General features: G+C 40.9%; 1 protein-coding gene across 1 annotated transcript; it reads right to left on the bottom strand.

The window, feature by feature from the left end:
• Positions 1-1562: 1562 nt before the first annotated feature.
• Positions 1563-19045, bottom strand: C5H4orf51 (chromosome 5 C4orf51 homolog). Its single transcript, XM_060776203.2, has 6 exons — positions 18684-19045; positions 9339-9415; positions 6987-7033; positions 3051-3135; positions 2857-2948; positions 1563-1889 (listed from the first exon to the last, which is right to left on the bottom strand). The coding sequence occupies exons 1-6, from the start codon at positions 18923-18925 to the stop codon at positions 1842-1844; spliced, it is 591 nt and encodes a 196-aa protein (XP_060632186.2). The 5' UTR covers positions 18926-19045; the 3' UTR covers positions 1563-1841.
• Positions 19046-19645: the final 600 nt, after the last annotated feature.

Raw genomic sequence — 19645 nt, 5'->3', positions numbered from 1 at the left:
TGCAGTGGAACAATTGACTCTCTAGCTCAAAAAAGTAGAGAAACTGAAAACAAAAGATACATAATGTCATTGATTGTATATATATTTGCTGTGTGGTCCTGATAAACTTGTAATCTAATTTCTCTCTTTCTCTTTTGGTGAAACAACTTTTAGTGCAAATCAGAATCAATTCAATCTACTGTAAATCTATCACATCAGCCACTGAGATTCTGATTGTCTTCATAAACTCAAATTCAAGACATGATTCATAGGGCTTTTTAATGTATAAAGTAGTAATGGGCCAGGTTACTGTTTCATCCGTTTAATTCGTATTTTTGTACCGTTTTGTTCATTCGGAAGGCATGAAATGGTACACCCCCCTCTGGTATGGAAATAACAGTAAAACGAAATGAAAATAGGAATGGTAACCATTCTGTCAGCTGATTTTTGGCACTTGCCACACACTCTCTCCTTGGAAAGTGTGTGTGTGTGTGGTGAACACAGGCCCAAGGTGCCAGCACTTGCCAGGAGCACCGAGTAAGAGGCACTTTGGGCCTACTCACCACACACTCTCTCACTTTCCAAGGAGAGTGTGTGTGTGGCGAGCAGGCCCAAAGCACCAGGGTCTGCAGCCAAGTGCTGGGTGTCGAGTGGGTGCCCGACTGTAGGCCCTGGCCCTTTTTGGAAGAGGCACTCGAAAATTAAAAAGATGCCTTACAAATGAAACAAATAGAAATGGATTATGATTCTGTACAAATGCACAAGACTAGTATAAAGTCCTACTGTTTGAATTACAAGGGCCAGAATTAGTCTGCTTTCTTCACCATTTGTATCACCCTAACTTCTGTCTTGTAAAATCCTACCACTAATTTGGCTAACATGGAGAACAATTAGAACTTGTGAATTTTCTTTACTACCCCTTATAGTTCAAACATTCATGTCAAATAGAATGTGTATTTTATCCAGGCACAGGAGTTCTTCAGGGACTGGATGTTAAGCTGTCTAAGTTCTCAAGGTAAGTGTTACTTCAGATTGTATTTAGGAAAAGGCTAGTGAAATGAATCACCCTATCTTGGACAGCTTTCAATGGGAAGTGTGAGCCTCCTTTCTCCAATGAGATAGTAAAGTTCATTAGGATTGTTGTGTGCCTTCAAGTTGTTCCAGACTGGGGGCTGGGTAAATGACTTTGGAGGACCACATCTAGCCTGCAGGTCTTAGATTGGGGATCCCTGCTCTGGAGAATCAAATATGATGGGCAGGCCCGTAGCCAGGATTTTGTTTCGGGGGGGGGGGCTAAAAAATTTTCAGGGGGGTTTCGGGGGGGCTGAGTTTCGGGGGGGGGGCTGAGTCTGAGTGAAAGAGGGTCTAGCCTAGCAAACCTTTTTTATTATTACCCCAATACCCCCATGCAAATGGGATATATTGATTATGGTGATCAGATGATGATATGAATAAACATAACAGTTTAAATAATGCACCAGTAAGGCCTTTTCGCGAACCACCATCAGAATTTCGGGGGGGGGGGGGGCTGTAGCCCCCCAAGCCCCCCCCCCCCCCCCCAGCTACATGCCTGATGATGGGCATGAATTTGACCTCTTCCCTGTACAACACTTATTTTTTGCAATTTGCTTCCAGTAATGCATCATTTTTCTAGGACTATGAATACACACATATGTACATATAAACCATAAAACAAAACTGGATTAAATGCATACCACTCCCTTGGATAATTTTTTTTGCATAAGAATGTCAACACATTTATGTTGGGTTTCTCCCCCACATTTGAATCCTTCTTTTCCAGTGGAGATAGGCAATTCTTAGATGGAAACAAGTGCTTGTTATTACCATAGATGTGCATCTAGTTATGGTAGAGGCGATCTTGCTTCAGTCTCCCTGCCTGTTGGCACCTCCTGTGACAGAAGAACAGAAAAGTCAACTTAACTTCTCTTTTAAATATTCATGGAGGTTCAGCAGAACTCAGAACATGAGAGAAAGAGAAAACAAGTGAAGACTTGCCTACAGATCTGAGACAGAGTTCTGAGTCTCTCATATTTAAATTTTTCTTTGATGCCTTTTTCTCAGGATGGTAAAAACCCATTTAATCATTCTGCTCCTCTATAAAATTAAGATTGCATGGAAAGAAGCCGCACACTGCCTGACTCCTCTAGTTTGAGATCATTGGGAATGTCTCCATGCATTCAACCCTTCCTTTTTAAGAAAAAGTTTGTGATCATTGGCTCCCAACCTTCTTTTGGCCAGGGACCACTTGACTAGGAACCACTTGACCAGGGACCACTTTGACCAGGGACCACCAAAAGGGTTACAAATCAGTTTTTGTTCAACTTTAGATTTTATTTGGTTATTTGGGGTACCAGTTCAGAAAATTGCATTGGATAGACCACATCAGCTCTAGTTTCTAATACAGAACATATGCCATCCAGTAGTTGCCATCTGCTTGCCCACAGAAAAACATATTTAATAATCTAGAGCTGATGTGATAGTAGTAATCTTTTGTGGATAGTCAACTTCTCTCCTCCCGACATTCCCATTGCCTCAAAGCTATAAGAGGGTTTGTGAGACCAGTCACTCTCAGTGCTGCATGGTTTCAAGTCAATGGTGTAGTAATGGTGACGCTGTGGACCATATTTTTGGTTTTGGGGACCACTGGTGGTCCATGGACCACAGGTTGGGGACCACTGCTATAGATGGAAAAAACTACTAGAGGCCCTTACACATTACAGAACTATTGTATTATGATTCCACTTGAAATGTCTATTGAACTTGGTGATTTGCAGTTTAGGGAAGGATAGTTATAGTTTGGAACCAGAGAGCTTGGGTGCCTCGCTCAAATTGCAGCCTGTGTACGCTTGTACTTACAATGGAATGATCATTCTCTTTAACAGGCCAGCCAGTCAGCATATCCTCACTGGAAGATGAGATGAATCTTTTTTCTTCTCCACTTTGATTCCCTGCAATAATTGCAAAAATGAAAATAAAACCAAAAACCTTTAGTGTGTTTATGTGTTGGGAAAAGAAAAGATACTTCAATCCAATGAATAAGGAGAGCTCACCATTTAAATTGGCATGTTTTATCCCTTGCTGAATTACATCGAGCGGTGTGACCGGGGATGCGACAACAGCTGCTTTATATTTAACCTATATTTTAAAAATAGAAAGAAAGAGGTGGTAAATGAGACGGTAATGTTAAAGATGACATAGTGCATCCATTTCTTCCAACATTTCACAGAGGAAAACTGTGACTTATGTCGCCAAGCAATATCAGAGTATGGTCAAAAGAGTGGCCAGGCAACCAGAGGGCAAAAGCTATTCACACAAAATTAAAATGTTCTGAGTTGAGGAAAATCTGTAAAAAGAAAGAAAAAAAAACACACAAATGAGCCAATTGGGAAGGGGCCGGTGCCCGTTGCTCCTTCTTGCTGAGTGTATTGTACTCAGATTGTTGCACTTTCAACTCGGTTTGCAATAATTGAAGGGAGCTGACGATGAAGTGGGAGAAGAAAAGAAAAAAACTGGGATGCTTTAAAAGCAGCTGAAAATTTTGGACAGCAGTGGATTAACTCTGGAACTCCCTCCTGAGAGAGGTTAGGCTGGCAACATCTCTGCTATCTTTCCAGCCTTTGAAAACCATTCAAAGGAATTGAGTCTGGCAGAACTGGGCTGTGCTCATGAGTTTTGTCTTATTCATGTTTCAATTGTTACATTTTTAATTGATTTTTGGATTATTGTGCCCTTTCAGGTCATTTCCAATTCATGGCTACCCTAAGATGAATCTATCATGGGGTTTTCTGGGGCTGAGAGTGTGTGACTTTCTCAAGGAACTGAACCTTAGTCTCCAGATTCAGAATCCAATGCTCAAGCCCCGGCCTACACCATGCCGGCTCTAATTTTATGGATAGCTTAATGATGTTTCCAACTTTTGTATATTTTTAGCTATGTCTCCTTTAACCAGCATTTCTCAAACTGAGAGTCAGGACCCCTGGGGAGGGGGTCACGAGGGGGTTTCAGAAGGGTCACCAAAAATCATCAGATAACATGATCTTAGGAACGCCTTTGGCAGAGAAGGTTGGAGATCTCTTCACTTATCCTTCTCTTCCTTTTTGGAAACAGACGGCAAATCCTCCCACCAAAAGCCCTCCTCTGCTGTGATTGGCCAGCCTCTCAGCCAAGGAGAGGGCTATTTCAGCGACTCCAAGTGGGGGAGGGGAGAGCAGGCGTGCTCGGCACATGGAAGCATGGTGCACATGTGTGGGCAGGGGAGAACACGCGAGGTTGGAGGGAGGTTCATGCCAGTGAGTCCCTTCAAGGCATGGGAGTTCTGTGTGGGAAGTTTGGCCCAATTCTATCATTGGTGGGGTTCAGAGTGCTCTCTGATTGTAGATGAACTATAAATCCCAGCAACTACAACTCCCAAATGTCAAGGCGAATTTTCCCCAAACTCCACCAGTGTTCACATTTGAGCATATTGAGCATTAGGTCCAAGTTTGGTCCAGATCCATAATTGCCTGAGTCCACAGTCCTCTCTGGATGTAGGTGAACTACAACTCCAAAAGTCAAGGTCACTGCCCACCGAACCCTTGCAGCTTTTTTCTGTTGGATCATGAGAGTTTCGTGTGCCAAATGTGGTCCAGTGAATGAAAATACATCCTGCATATCAGATATTTACATTACAATTCATAACAGTAGCAAAATTATAGTTATGAAGTAGCAACAAAAATAATAATATAGTTGTGAGTCACCACAACATGAGGAACTGTATTCAGGGGTTGCAGTATTAGGAAAATTGAGAAACACTGCCTTTGAGTCCCAAACCAGAAAAATGCCAAAAATGAGTAAATAACCTGGGACTGTCCCTGTCAAACCAGGACATTTGGAGAATATGTGGATTACAATTTTCTGTAATACATCCAGTTGTTCATTCACTCATTCATTCATACCTCTTACAACCAGCCTTTCTCCTAGAGCTGGGAATCATGACACATCAAAGCATGATTAAAACAGCATGTTAAAAACAGATCAAAAGGTGTCATGTTGAAATGTCAGTAAGCAACAGTATCCTATTTAAAGACTATTGGAAGTTAAAAGCAATTTGAAAAATAGCAGTAACATGGTACAGCATGCAACCCCTTCCTCAGCATCCAGTTTCCAAAAGGTTGTTGAATAAAAAGGTTTTGCTTGCCGGTAAAAGGGCAAAGGGGAGGGCACCAGATTAATTTCTCTTGCCAGAGAGTTCTACAGGCTGGAGGAACCACCAAGAAGGTTCTTCTCTTCCATTGCCATGATTAACACCTGTAAAGTCTGAGAGAAAGAACCCACCCCCCCCCCCCAAAAAAAGAAGATCTCAGACCCTAGGCAACCTCATGGGTGTAGAACAGGTATGGACAAACTTTGGCCCACCAGGTGTTTTGGATTACAACTCCCACAGCAGGTGGTGGTAACATTTGGACAGGGGCTTTCAACTGTGTCAGCAAATAGAGTTTGATGTACTATACTACAAAGCCAGAGAAACTACTAGTTTGCCAAGGATATGAACAGTCCTGACAGAGTTTCTTTGGGACATCAACTGCTCCCAGTCTCCTACAACTGGTGTGAATGCTACTGGTTGGGGGAAATCTGGGAGTTGTACCCTCCACCCAAAGAGAACTTTTCCAGGCTTTAGACAGGAAAGTAGAAGAGAGGTGAGAGATTGGATAGAACATTTCAGGATAAAAGCTCATCTGCTATACGAGCTCTTTAAATGTAACCATAGTCCAACCACATAAGCTTTATATTGTGTGCATTGGTCAAAGCAATTTTCACAAGTTCAACATCAGAAGGTATAGCATCTGAGAGCTAAACTTGGATTTAAATATATACACAGCTCAGCCCCCGGTGGCGCAGTGGGTTAAAGCACTGAGCTGCTGAGCTTGTTGATCGAAAGGTCGCAGGTTCGATTCCGGGGAGCGGTGTGAGCTTCCGCTGTCAGCTTTAGCTTCTGCCAACCTAGCAGTTCGAAAACATGCAAATGTGAGTAGATCAATAGGTACCGCTCCGGCGGGAAGGTAACAGCGCTCCATGCAGTCATGCCGGCCACATGACCTTGGAGGTGTCTACGGACAATGCTGGCTCTTCGGCTTAGAAATGGAGATGAGCACCACACCCCAGAGTCAGACATGACTGGACTTAATGTCAGGGGACTACCTTTACCTTTACCTAGTTCTCCTCTATCATATCCACCTGTCTATATGTGCAGCCAATTAATGTGGAAGATAAATAACTCTTATACTGAATTAGTCTTATGTCTTTACCTACTTCTCTTCGCCCCTTCCTCTATCACAGACTCGTCTTATGGGAACAAGGGAGAGGGCCTTTTCCGCTGTGGCCCCTTGCGTTTAGAATTCGCTGCCTAAGGAGATCACTGTGTTACTGTGTGCTTGTTATACAGGGTTAGTCAAAATGCATAGGCCAATAAGAAGCCTATTGAATGGCTTATTGGCCTATGCATTTTGACTAACCCTGTATTGTATTATTTTGGGCTTGACCTCATGTTCACCGCACCAAGTCCCCTTTGGGGAGATGGTAGCAGGTTATAAATAAAGTGTATTATTATTATTATTATTATTATTATTATTATTATATTATTATTACTATCAACATCAAGGTTTAATCGGGTAAATAATTAAGATATTATTCTTGAATTCTAAGCTCTGTAGATGCACCAAAGCAGGGGAGAATTCACAAGATACAAGTAAATAATTTCCTTAAAATTCCAATCGAGAGTGTCTTATCTTTTGACAGAATAGGGACAATAGTTGTTCCCTAAAAATCACATTTCTTGGAATGCTCTTCCATGTTGCTTCTCCTCCAAAAAAAAAAGGTTTTTGGAGGCTTATGGAGTGGGGAGGTTCAATTTTTCATAAACCTCTCTCTCTTTGGTGGTTTGTTCACTCTTTCATACATAGCAAGGTAAACACACAAGGTTTCTACTGCTCCACTTGTTTTTTGCTTACTTTGTTTGGAGACACTTGAAATTTCTTCACTTCACGTGGAGACAATCCTAGAAAGAGGGCAAGAGAAAGAAAAAGGATTGGATTTTCCCTCCAGTCCTTTGAATTACACTGCAAAGCCCAAATCTTTACAAACTGCCACAAGGCATGACATAATAGATTATCTTCATAGGAAGCTAATAAGCTAGCTGGCATTTTCTCTCTCTCCCCACCCCCCACCACCAATGTGTGATGGCAAGTTGCTGCCAATTGCGAGAGATACAAGTTTGAATACTGTGAATAAAGGCACCCACTGTATCAATATTAGCCTCCTCCCAGTAGACATAAATGAAGGAAAAGTTTCATGAGAATCACCACTCCTCTCAATGTTCCTCAAGCAACAGCAAGGGAGGTTCTTCCTCCAGGGGCAAACCAAGAATGGACAACTTGGAAGTCCCTGAAGAGACTCAGAAGCAGAGTTGGCAAATCAACAGACAACCTGACAAAATGGCACTACCTAAAAGCATCCTCCACCTTGTTCGACTGCAGAACAGAACAAACAACTCCGCATCTGTATGCTTGCCCACAACGCCCTGCCTCATGCACAGAGGGATGACGGTTGAAAGCTACAGACAATGCAGTGGCTGTTGCCTATTTTTGGTCTAAAACTATTTAGCTGCTTGAGCTCGCTTTGTTTTATCAGTTTTTAAATTTATTTATTTATTTATTTATGCAATGCTTTTGACACGAAATAAAATAAATAGGAATTCCTTCAATCAGATATGATGTGGCCATGCCCAACTGGAAAATTGTTCTTGTTTATGCAACCCCCTTAATTCTCTTCCCTAAACACTTGCTTCTCTGAGAGCTGAAATTCTGTAAGTAGGTTCATGAAATATATACATTCCTGAAAATATTTGTAGGGTGAGACCCAATTATGTGAGGATGGAAATTAAGGTTTCTCTTTTAAATACTTTTAACTATGTCTTTTTTGTGTTGTCCAAGGCTTTCATGGCTGGAATCACTGGGTTGCTGTGAGTTTTCTGGTCTGTATGACCATGTTCCAGAAGCATTCTCTCTTGACTTTTTGCCCACATCTATGGCAGGCATCCTCAAAGGTTGTGAGGTCTGTTGGAAACTAGGAAAGTGGGGTTTATACACAGCCCAGAAAACTCACAGCAACCTCCCTCCCTCACCCCCCCCCTCTCTATATATACATTTTTAAAATGTGGGAATGAAAGAAACAAGAACATTTCATATGAAGGGGGAAATACAACATGATACCAAGATAAAATTATTGAAAAACCATACAATTAATCAAGGAAAACATTGGGAGACATTGATACAGGAATTAAAGGATGAAGTTACAAGAAGTGAATTATAGTAAAATGTTTAAACTGTGTTGATACCACTTTTGGAGAGGTATCATATTAAACAATATTTCCTATTTAGCAGATGTTAAAGCTATTAGAAGTACCATATAACATTTTGATAGATGTCGTGGTTTGCAGAAGGGAAAGTCAATTGTGTTTTTAATGTCTTTTTATATTTATATTTACTAGTATTTGGTGTGGGGCTACATGGGTGGGGGAGGTTGTGGGACAGAGGTTTTAGAATCATAGAATGATAGAGTTGGAAGAGACCTCATGGGTCATCCAGTCCAACCCCCTGCCAAGAAGCAGGAAATCACATTCAAAGCACCCCTGACAGATGACCATCCAGCCTCCAGAGCAGGAGCCTGCACCACACGGCTGAAGAAGGAGCCTCCACCACACTGCTAACTGTGAAAGCTGCTGAACAACCATCCAGCCTCTGTTTAAAAGCCTCCAAAGGAGGAGCCTCCACCATACTCCTGGTCAGAGAGTTCCACTGCTGAACGGCTCTCACAGTTAGGAAGTTCTTCTTCGTGTTCAGGTGGAATCTCCTTTCCTTTAGTTGTTGTTTTTTGGTTGTTGTTGGTTTTTTTAAAAAAAACTTAACATTTAAAAAATAGTGTGGTGGGGATAAAATGAAAGTGCTTTCTCGTGTGTATATAAATGTGACAGGTACACATATTAATCTAAAGGTGAATCTGAAAAGTTTTTGTTGGAAATGCCAACTTATTTGGAATGTAAACTGCTCTATGGCGCCATCTAGAGGTTGCCTATGAGTATGGCTCATCTGATCAAAGCAGCCTTGCTGCTGCCACAAAGTGCAATGTTCTTATCTTCTGTCCTGTTTGTTTTGTTCCCAGCACCTCATAAGTCTTTCTTATTGAGAATTTCCTCTTTGACTTTTACTACTCAATCCTCAAAGATGCGTTCAAATTGATATTGCTATACAACCATCTTATTTTCTAAAATATAGGTTTCTAGTATATATGATTTATTTTTTTACCAATGTGCGTTGCTCCTGTGCATTTTGGAATGCCATAAGGTCCAGGTACGTGATGAAGCTGGTTTACTAAAAAGATTCTAGGGGAAACAAAAAAAAAAAGATATAATAGAAAAGTCAGACAAAACTGGAATAAAGTCAGACAAATCCATTGTATGCATAGAGGCTGGGCCAAATCCCAAAAGGCACCAGATCCAGACCTTGGAAGCTAAGCAGACCTTGGAAGCTAAGCACTGGTTAGTACGAGAGTTGAATGAAAAGTAATGCCTTCACCTTCGTAACTCCTCAACTGATGGCAGTACTGGTATGCGACAGGTACTGGCTTGTTCAGTAGACTCTCCTCTACAGTTCCATTCTGTCAGGAAACCTTAGCATTGAATGGTTGTGTTGTTAAAGTGCAAAGTATGGAACCCTGCACTGATGGTCAGTCAATGTGACTTAAGCAACGTGCAGTCATTGAATTCTTGACAGCAGAAGGTGTCACCCCAAAGGAGATTCATCAAAGAATGCAAGCTGTTTATGGTGATTGTGTTGATTTGAGTACTGTGCATTGTCGGGCTAGTAAGTTTAAAGATGTTGAGGTAGGAACATCTGACTTGCGTAACAAAAAAAGAGTTGGACGTCCTATGACAGCAACCACTGAGTTTCACAAGCAAAAGGTTGACAGATTGATTCAGGATGATCGTCATATCACTCAGAGAAAAATTTCAAGCAAGATCCATGCACGATGAGTTGCAGAAATAGAGTGTCGACTTCTTTTGTGATGGCTTCACAAAACGTATTCATTGTTGGCAGAAATATATCCAATTGTCTGTTGATTATGTGGAAAAGTGAATAGGGTTAGTTAAAGCGCACATTCTAAGGATTATTTCTGTGTTTGATTTATTAAAATATTCCCATCCAAACCCAAGTAATGAAGGTGGAGGCATTACTTTTCATTCAACCCTCGTATTTAGTTGGGAGACTGCCAACAAATACCGGGTGCTATAGGCTGTGTTTCAGAGGAAGGAAAAGGTAAATCCATCTCTGAGTATTCAAAAAATTTTTAGTCTAATGTTAGAATTTGGCCACCCCACACTAGTATTCAAGCTTTTTTGGAGCACCATAATATTTGGTAGTGGAAGCTTCTCAAATGTCCTACCTGTTAAGATAGGGCTCAGGTCGCTACTTTCCCTGCAAGCTATTTAGGGCAGAAGCTTTGATTCTAAAGCCTGTTATCAGACACAATCTTAGATTATAGGTATTGCATGAATTTTCAAGAAGATTGAAAGCTAAGAGACCTGGTCTGCCCTCATTTCTAAAGCTGTGTTCGCTTATTATTGTCTTGTTTCCATACCACATGTGTGGGTGGGAACACACCAGACATATTCCCTACATTTCTTAGTAGGGAGTACCAAGGGAGGGAAACAAGGCTACATCAGAGCACCTCTGCTCTCCCCGCAGATATTGAGAGCCATGATTTTCCACAGGCAGACTTAATGGATAGGAGAGGATCTTTGCTTTTGAATCACTGTACTTCCTGTTGGGGCAGTTAAAGTGGTGTCAAACTCCATTAATTCTACAATGCAGATACACCCTAGTTGATTTAGTCAGTCATTACCTGATGTCCATCTTTCTGGTGATAAGTGTATCATTATCTAGGCCGATCCTTGGTTGGCATTCATGCTTGAAAACATACTAGCTAGGAAACCAGGATTGCCTTCATTCCACAGTGAGGCAGCAAAGTAAACTTCTGAGAATATAGGTTTCATATGCTTCCTAAGAAATTCTTAATGTAACTTAAGGCCACAGCTCTTGTGTTTTCAGAATTGTGATACTCCCAAATACATGCAGCTGCTTTTCATCATAGATGAAATTTGTATAAACAGTGAGGTCATTTTTTCCTTACCGACACCATGCAAAAAAGCCACATGGATAATTAACTGTATTCTTGATGACAACAAGAATATCAAAAGCACAGGCGGCTTTTGCCCTGACCACCCAGGATATTCCCAGATTTCGTAAGGATTGCCTCACTATTTGTTATATTTCATACACACACACACACCAATCTTACAATTGTCATACTTTCTTACTACACATACTAAAATACTGAAGAGTTTTACTATTATCTGATATTTACTCTGAGAGTATTCAGACTGAAGGAAAGCCTGCAATTTAGTTCCTGTCCTTTCTGATTTTATGTTGGAGATCCATACATATTTCATTTATCCCAGAATGTTTTCTCAACTCCCTGTATGATCAGAAGTCTTTTATACAATCTCCCAGGTTAGTTTATTTTAACCAAGTATGAAATCAAGGACAAAACCTAAGACTTTTCAATCAGTCTGAATGTATCCTATAATGGCATAATTTTCTTAAAGCTTTCCACTCTCATAGTCAATGATATTGCTACACAAGTAAGAGATTCTAATGACATTATAAAAGCAAAGGAACTCTAGAAGATTTCATTGTCATATGAAATATTTGCCTCAGCATTTTATGAAAATCATTAACTAGCCTTGCCACATTGCAAGATGCTTATCCTGCATTCCTCAACTTTCAACAAAGATGGTGGGAGAAAATAGTTGACAATTTTGGTTTCTTTTTATTAAAAAATCAAGGACAACTTTCAGTTAATTAACACAAAAACATGGTGCCCATCCTTATATTGCTGGGGAAAAAGTACAAGGGTTATCCGGAAAGTAAGGTTACAAGATTTTTTAAAAATACAAATAATGAATATATTTTTTAAAAACTTACATGGATTGTAGCATAGGTATTACATTATTTTTCCACATAATCACCATTCACTTCAATCTATTTTGTCATCCGTGGGATGAGTTTTTGCGGCCTGTGGCATAGAAGTATCCCTCCACCATTTTCAGCCAGTTTATCACTTTGATTTTCACCTTGTCATTGTCGGAAAAGTGTTTTCACCAAGGTGTTCCTTCATTTTAGTGAACAGATGATAGTCACTGGGTGCGAGATTGGGGCTGTGAGAGGGGTGGCTTAAAACATCACAACCAAATAGAGTCAACAACTCTTGTGGTGCATGAGCAGTGTGCGGACATGCATTGCCATGAAGGAGACAGACTCCCGTTGTCAGTATCCTATGACGTTTGTTTTGGGTGGCTCTGCAAAGTTTCTTCATGGTCTCACAATAATTCTGTACCCATTTTGTCACATGCTGTCTTGACATTATGCCCTCTCCATAAACAGAAACAATTTCATGATGAATCACAGGAGCATTCATGCCCTTAGCATTTAGGTAGCATATTACAGTGCAAATTTCACACTTGGAGAGAAATGGAATGAGGACACTCATCTCTAACCTTCACCCAACGCCAGACGATGAGCTACTGACGACTGACACTGCTCGTTTGCTTCTGCTGGCTTCCCACTACACAGCAGTGATACCAACTTCCCATGCGAAAATACCCACAAGAGCTACATGCCTTGTAACTTTACTTTCTGGATAACCCTCATATAATGCAAAGGAGTTAAAACGCTTCCTTCCAAACTTCATTCCTCATGTCTGGGAATGAGAGTAATTGACAGTTCAGCACATCTGAAAAACATCTCCTTGAGGAAGTCTGTATTAAAGAATGGATGTAGAACTCTGTAGTAACATCTAATGTTACATCGACTTTAACATAATATATTGTCCTTATATGGATGTACACTAAGGCCACTGTATCCATAGGGGATACATATCCAAACTTACTGTGGAAATAGGAAATTAGATAATAACCAAGCATATTGAAATGAACAACTTCCACCAGAAGTTATCATAGAGTCATTCTGGAAGATCTAGAAAATCCCTAGAGATTTTCCTTCAGGCAAAGCTATGGAAACTTCCAACAGAAGCTAACTATAGAATCTTCTGGAAGACTAGAGAGGACATATTTTGTCAAATGTGACTATAGAGGAAACTACGGATACCATTCTTGTGTTCAGAAGAGCCATTCTGTGTGTATATAACAAAAGACTAAGTACAGTAGACTCTCACTTATCCAACCTTCACGCATCCAACATTCTGTATTATGCAACGCAGTTTGCCTCCCACCTGGATCAATAGGTGTTCAATACATTGCAATGTTTTGGTGCTGAATTCGTAAATATAGTAATTACTACATAGCATTACCGTGCACTGAACTGCTTTTGTTCATCAGTTTGTTGTAAAACATGATGCTTTGGTGCTTAGTTTGTAAAAATCATAATTTGACACTTAATAGGCTTTTCCTTAATCCCTCCTTATTATTCGACATTTTCACTTATCCAACGTTCTACTGGCCCTTTTATGTTGAATAAGAAAGACTCTATGTAACTGGCTTCCAATATAATTTAAAAGGTTCAATAAAAACACAATATTTCATATATATTAAAATACAAATTAAATTGATTATATTACCAAAGCACTAATTAAAAACCATACTAATTATTAATAACAAATAAAATGTTTTAAAGGTTCAGCACATCCATTTTAAAAAGTGCCGAGTGTAACAGTCAAGCTGCTGTTGAAGGCATGCCTGAACAGAAAAGTCTTGGCTTGACAGGAGAAAAACAGAGAGGAGGCTAGGTTAAGCTCTTTTGGAATAGAGTCCCATAATCCAACAGAGAGGAGGCTAGACTAAGTTCCTTTGGAATAGAGTCCTATGATGCTGCCTTATTAGAATTAGCAACTTTTCTGTGCTAATATTTGCTGCTGCTAATTGGCACACTTCTTTGAGTTTGCTTTGCCATGCCTTCTTGCCTTTCCTCTAACCCAGGGTCAAATGTTTTGGACTTCAACTTCCACAATTCCTAACAGCTGGCAAGCTGGCTGGGATTTCTGGGAGCCGGAGTCCAAAATACCTGGAGGAGCAAATTTTGCCTACCTATAGCAATTTTCTAGGTCAGAGGTTCTCAAAATGTGCTCTGGTGAGCATACTGAGGGGCTCTGAAGTTCCCTCCTCCTCCTTCCCCCCAAGCTTTCCCTATTCTTTCCTGCTCCTTCCCCTCCCCCACCTCCCTTGCCCCCAAGGCCATTTTTCCTCATGTCCCTTGTCCCCAAAAGATTTTCCCCCTTGCATTCCATGCTTCCAAACCCCCATTTCCCTCCAACTGCATGGGGGTGCTTTGTGCTTTTCCTGCATGGCAGAAGGGAGTTGAACTGGATGGCCCTTGGGGTTTCAGTTACTACTACTACTACTACTACTACTACTACTACAAAGGTTGGGTGGCCATGTGTTGGGTGTGTTTGGATTATGTTTTTCCTGTATGGCAGAAGTGGGTTGAATTGGATGGCCCCTGGGGCTGCTCCTAATGATGCCGAACACGAATTTGGGAGGCCCTGCCTAGGCAGAGACCAGCCAGACCCAAAAAGAGGATCCGGGACACCTGGTGAGATAGCAAGCACCAAGAAAGATTTTTCCCTTAATTTTCCCCAAAAAATCTCACCAAGTTGAAGCAAAAGCCGCCAAAGTTTTATTTCATTCCACCTGGAATGGATGACAACTGCAGTTATTTGCCCAAGGAGCTGACATGCTGGCTGGGCAGAGAAAAATAATATTTATAGGGCTGTCAGATTCAAAAGTTCCCATGCCCACCCTCCTAAGATGGTTTCGTTGTGATTGGCTGTGACGTCAGCAAACCAGCAGGACATCCAATGAGAGCCTGTGGCCGCTCAGCCAATGAGGTGGAAGGAGATGGGCAACAGGGAAAAAATGAAAAAAAAATGTCATATGATGGGTTATGAATGGCCCTTTCTGTGCCTGTATTGATAAGCAATAGCTTAAGCTCTCAAACTTCAGCACAGGCTATTGTCCAGAGTCTTGAAATAACATCTTCTGTCTAGCCCCGAAGAGCCAGTTCCATTGTCTTATAATCCTGTGATATTTACTTGATGATGAGAGTCGAGATACCTTTTCAGAGACCAGGAAATGGCACAATGGGGGAGGCAGTGACACGTAAGTGCCTTCTATGTCGAATGCTTCAATATGTCCATGGGCCACATCATCCTGGATGGTCTGGTCAATGAGACCCTCCAAAATCCAGGAGAGGAGCCATTGGTTTATTGTCCATGCAAATGGTTTTTGCCAAGTCTATTTGTTAGGGAATTACCATCTCAGGAAGTTTGGAAATTCCTGAGCCCTGAGTTGCTGGCAAAGTTCATGAAAGGATTACCTTGCTTCATATTTTATACAGACATACATACATACAATGGATGGGGACATGGGGCATATACAGAGTTATATATAGGAGGAAGGAGGCATGCAGGGTCAAGGGAAGATTCATCTTGGTCACCCAGAGTTCATGTAAGATGATGTGAAGCACTGAGCCATTCATAAAACAGAAGTTTCATTTATAAAAAAGGAATCCAATAATAGCCAAATTGGTCAGATGCTTGTTTGGGTTTACAAGGGCGCTGCCATGTGGGGCCATGGAAAAAGCCTTAGGTTCCCGCATGGGGGGAGGGGATTATGGGATCATTCCAGCCTGGTGTCCTTGGCAAAACTATGAATTCCCTGATTCTGAACTATCTTTTACAGAGTCCGGGGGGGGGGGGGGGGGTCACCTCCGATTACAACATCATTATTATTATTATTATTATTATTATTATTATTATTATTATTATTACAAAGGCTGTATCACCATCTGTTGGGGGGTGCTTTGATTGTGCTTTTCCTGCACGATATAATAGATAAACATTTACTGAGGCTCCACAAGAAGCTTTTGCTTCCAAAAGGGCTCCATGGCTGAAAAAGTTTGAGAATGCCTGGACTAGGTATTGATTTGTTTGTATTGTAAGTAATCCTTTTCAAAGTTACTAAGGAATGAATGCTTATTCATGTTCTGTGCTAGATCTTGTGTTGTCATAGGAATCATTGTTTAGCTTCTGCCTTTCCAATTAGATTGCTCTGCTTTAAAGATTCACCACTGTCTGTTATATTACCTAATACCTCCTTCATATCTACCGGACACACTTCTAATAATGGTTACAGGGCAGATCTCTCTGTAGATCTCAAAGCTCAGGCAATTAAAAAAAAAACATGCTGGACTTAATATCCCTGTGATAAAAGGCAAGCAAAACAAAAACACCAATAAACCAAAACCAGATTTTTTTTGCTCTTTCAGAAAGTTTTGTGACTTTTGAATGTTTTTATTTATTATTATTTATTTGCTTTATTTCTATACCGCATTTTTCAGCCTGATTAGGCGACTCAATGCGGTTTTGTCATAGGTTTTGTCATGCGGTTTTTGCCGTAATCATTAGCAAAACATGATCCACCAGCATGTATCCCCTTAGTACTTTGCCAATATAATGCTCCATCTTTTATCCTATACTTTTGAGTTTAAAGTGACAAATAAACCCTCATTAATCTACAACATTATTCCATGTTTATCTTATTTGTGTCAGATCAATGTGTGATGAAGATATTCTATCTCGGCAAGTCAGCTGTTCTCAGCATGTGAAAATAATAGTTCTTGTTCATTTTCACACAGCGACTATTGCATCGAGACTTGCCAGAATAATCAGAAGTTTAATTTCAGGAGGAAGAGAGCACATGCAGTGCCTAAACAAGTGCGAAAAGGAAGTGCACTCAGTTCCCAGACTGGTCATCCCCCTTCCCTTCCCACTCAACCTAGTGGATTTAACTACCTGCCCAATTAAATTCCAACAGGCTGCTGTGGGGTTCAAAAGCCCACCATGTTCATGATGTTCAGTTACCTGGCTTCCTTTGATTTCAATGTTTTACAGATACTTTAATTGCTTTTTGCAGTACTGATCCCAGTCAGTTGGTTGCCTGAAGTGGACCCCCTTCTTCCTGGTAGGACCAACACTTTGTGTCACCATTCAAACAGCAATTTTGTATTCTTTTACCTGAGATTGAGGCCCTATGAATCCAATTAAGGCTTAACTTCTGGGCAGGTTGGCTGTGCATTTGCTTTTGTAGAAGACCACACTGTCTTTGAAGGACTGTCAGAAGGCAATGCTCTTCCTGAATATGTCCTGTCTTTGAAGAGTATGGAGGAAAGTCCCCATAACAACACCAATGTGAGAAAAACTATTTGCCCCCATTCCCTGTGCCCCCCCCCCCCCATATCACCAAATGTGATCCATAGGGCTTACAAAAGCAAGCGAACACTTCCAAGGAAACCAAAATGCTTATACAAAGTTAATACATTTGGATACACAGAAATTGGGCTTGCAAAAGATTTCAGGGAAAACGCATATATAAGATGACTATGCATATAGATATATACAGATAACACAGGGCTTGCAAAGGGGAAAAGCTTTGGGGCATACATTTGCCCAAGTAAGAGATTCCAACTCCAGCCTGGGAGGAGAAGAGGGGTGGGGAGCCATTGGAAAACAAAACACACTGTTAAGGGGGGGGGGGGGGGAGAAAGAAATATATCATATATTACAAGAATGGTTTGGAGCCTTGAGCCCCTTATAAACCAAGGGAGGCTTCTTCAGCTGGAAAAAAGGACTGAAAAACTCGGCTTATCTTTGAATATATATGGTATTTAGCATTCCTAGAAGAGAAGGGTAAAGCAAGAGATCAGGGAGCTTGGTATTGTTTATCAACATCACCTGGGCCACAGCAGGCTCATATGTCACCTGCTTGCAGTCATCCCCTTTTAGGGAAAATACACTGCTATTTTATTCAAATTATTAAAATCATTTCTCATTTTGCCACTATGCTCTATCTATTAATATAGAATTTTCTGCAAAGCAGTCCTCTCTTGTGGTGATATGTAAATGAACCCCTATTTTGTATATTTCCCCAAACTCCACCACATTTGGGCATATTGAGTATCCATGCCAAGTTTAATCCAGATCTATCTCTGTTTGAGTCCACAGTGGTCTCTGGATGTAGATGAACTACGACTCCAAAACTCAAGGTCAATTCCCACCAAACACTTCCATCATTTTTTGTTGGTCATGGGAGTTCTGTGTGCCAAGTTTGGTTCAATTTCATCATTGGTGGAATTCAAAATGTTCTTTGATTGTAGGTGAACTAAAAATCCCAGCAACTACAATTCCCAAGTGACAAAAGCAATCCCCCCGCCCCAACCCCACCAGTATTCAAATTTGGGTGTATTGGGTATTTGTGCTAAAATTGGTCCAATGAATGAAAATACATCCTGCATATCAGATATTTACATTACGATTCATAACAGTAGCAAAATTACAGTTATGAAGTAGCAATAAAAATATTTTTATGGTTGGGGGGTCACCACATGAGGAACTGTATTAGGTGGTTGTGGCATTAGGAAGGTTGAGAACCACTGCTCTAGGTCCCCTAAGGCAAATCTATGGTCATCTTCCAGTGGAAGGTCACCCACATTACTGCTGTTACAAGAAGAAGTGCTTACTGAGATGGATGAGGCTTATGTGTCCTGGTAGGAGAAGAAGGGATGACGCGGCTACGGATAGGCAGTTCATCTGGCCCTTTGTTTCCATAAGCTCCAGTATAGGTTGTCGAACCCTTTGCATTTTCTTGAATGTGTTGTTTCCAAGCTTGGCCGGCAAGGCATTTGATCTCTTCAAAGGCTTCAGGAGCGAGAGGACTAAAGGGCAGAGAGAAGCCAGGAGCCAAAAACAAATATCTGGACATGACAGCCACAAATACAAAACCAACCACTATTTTTTTCTTTACATAACTCTAAGCCAAGAGGTAATTTTACACAATTTTCAGCAATGACAAGTTTGTTGTCACCAACAACTTAGCTTTCCTTGTGACCTGGCCTGCAAACTCCTACAAAGGGGTGGAGAGAGGGAAAGAAAAGGCTGTGCTCTTGTTCACAAACGTTGCTAAGCAACGAGGCATAAAACCAGAATCACTGTGAACGGTGCATAAAGAAAGGCAAAAGGGCAAACAGGGTTAAAGGTACCACCTGTGCTGTGTGTGGGATTGTGTACAAGAGGGTGTCAACGGGCTGTACAGTTCTATGCATATTCCTCGTGATTATTTTGTGGTGTTTGCACAAAGGGCAATTTGTCTCATCTCAAAAATAGTATTTTAACACAGACTCAAATGTCTCATCCATACATTTCCTGGTTTTACTTCATTTGGAATCATTGTTGCTCCTAGTTTCTTGAGCTGGATTTCTCACTGAAATCTAAGTTTCCCCAGCACCATCAAAACCCTTTCAAGTTGATGAAGTGAAGAAAACATTCCTGCAAGTATAGGAGGTTACATAGTAGAAAAACAAACACAGTTCCCAAATGCTGAAACAAGGTGGGATGTCATCTCTCCCTGTATCTACTGACAACAGTGTTACGGGACTTGAAAATGTCCTCTACTCTGAACCAGATTATCGGTTCAGTTAATGCA

This window comes from Anolis sagrei, chromosome 5 (assembly GCF_037176765.1).
Source record: "Anolis sagrei isolate rAnoSag1 chromosome 5, rAnoSag1.mat, whole genome shotgun sequence".
NCBI classification, from domain to species: domain Eukaryota; kingdom Metazoa; phylum Chordata; class Lepidosauria; order Squamata; family Dactyloidae; genus Anolis; species Anolis sagrei.
Note: the sequence above shows the minus strand (reverse complement) of the source record. Positions and strands in the feature narration are given on the sequence as shown.

Coding starts and splice junctions, on each gene's coding strand:
- C5H4orf51 (XM_060776203.2), bottom strand. CDS start 18,925: ATGTCCAGATATTTGTTTTTGGCTCCTGGCTTCTCTCTGCCCTTTAGT. Junction 9,416..18,683: donor CATAAGCCTCATCCATCTCA/GTAAGCACTTCT, acceptor TGTTTCCCCTAG/AATCTTTTTAGTAAACCAGC. Junction 3,136..6,986: donor TTCAAGTGTCTCCAAACAAA/GTAAGCAAAAAA, acceptor TTTAAAATATAG/GTTAAATATAAAGCAGCTGT.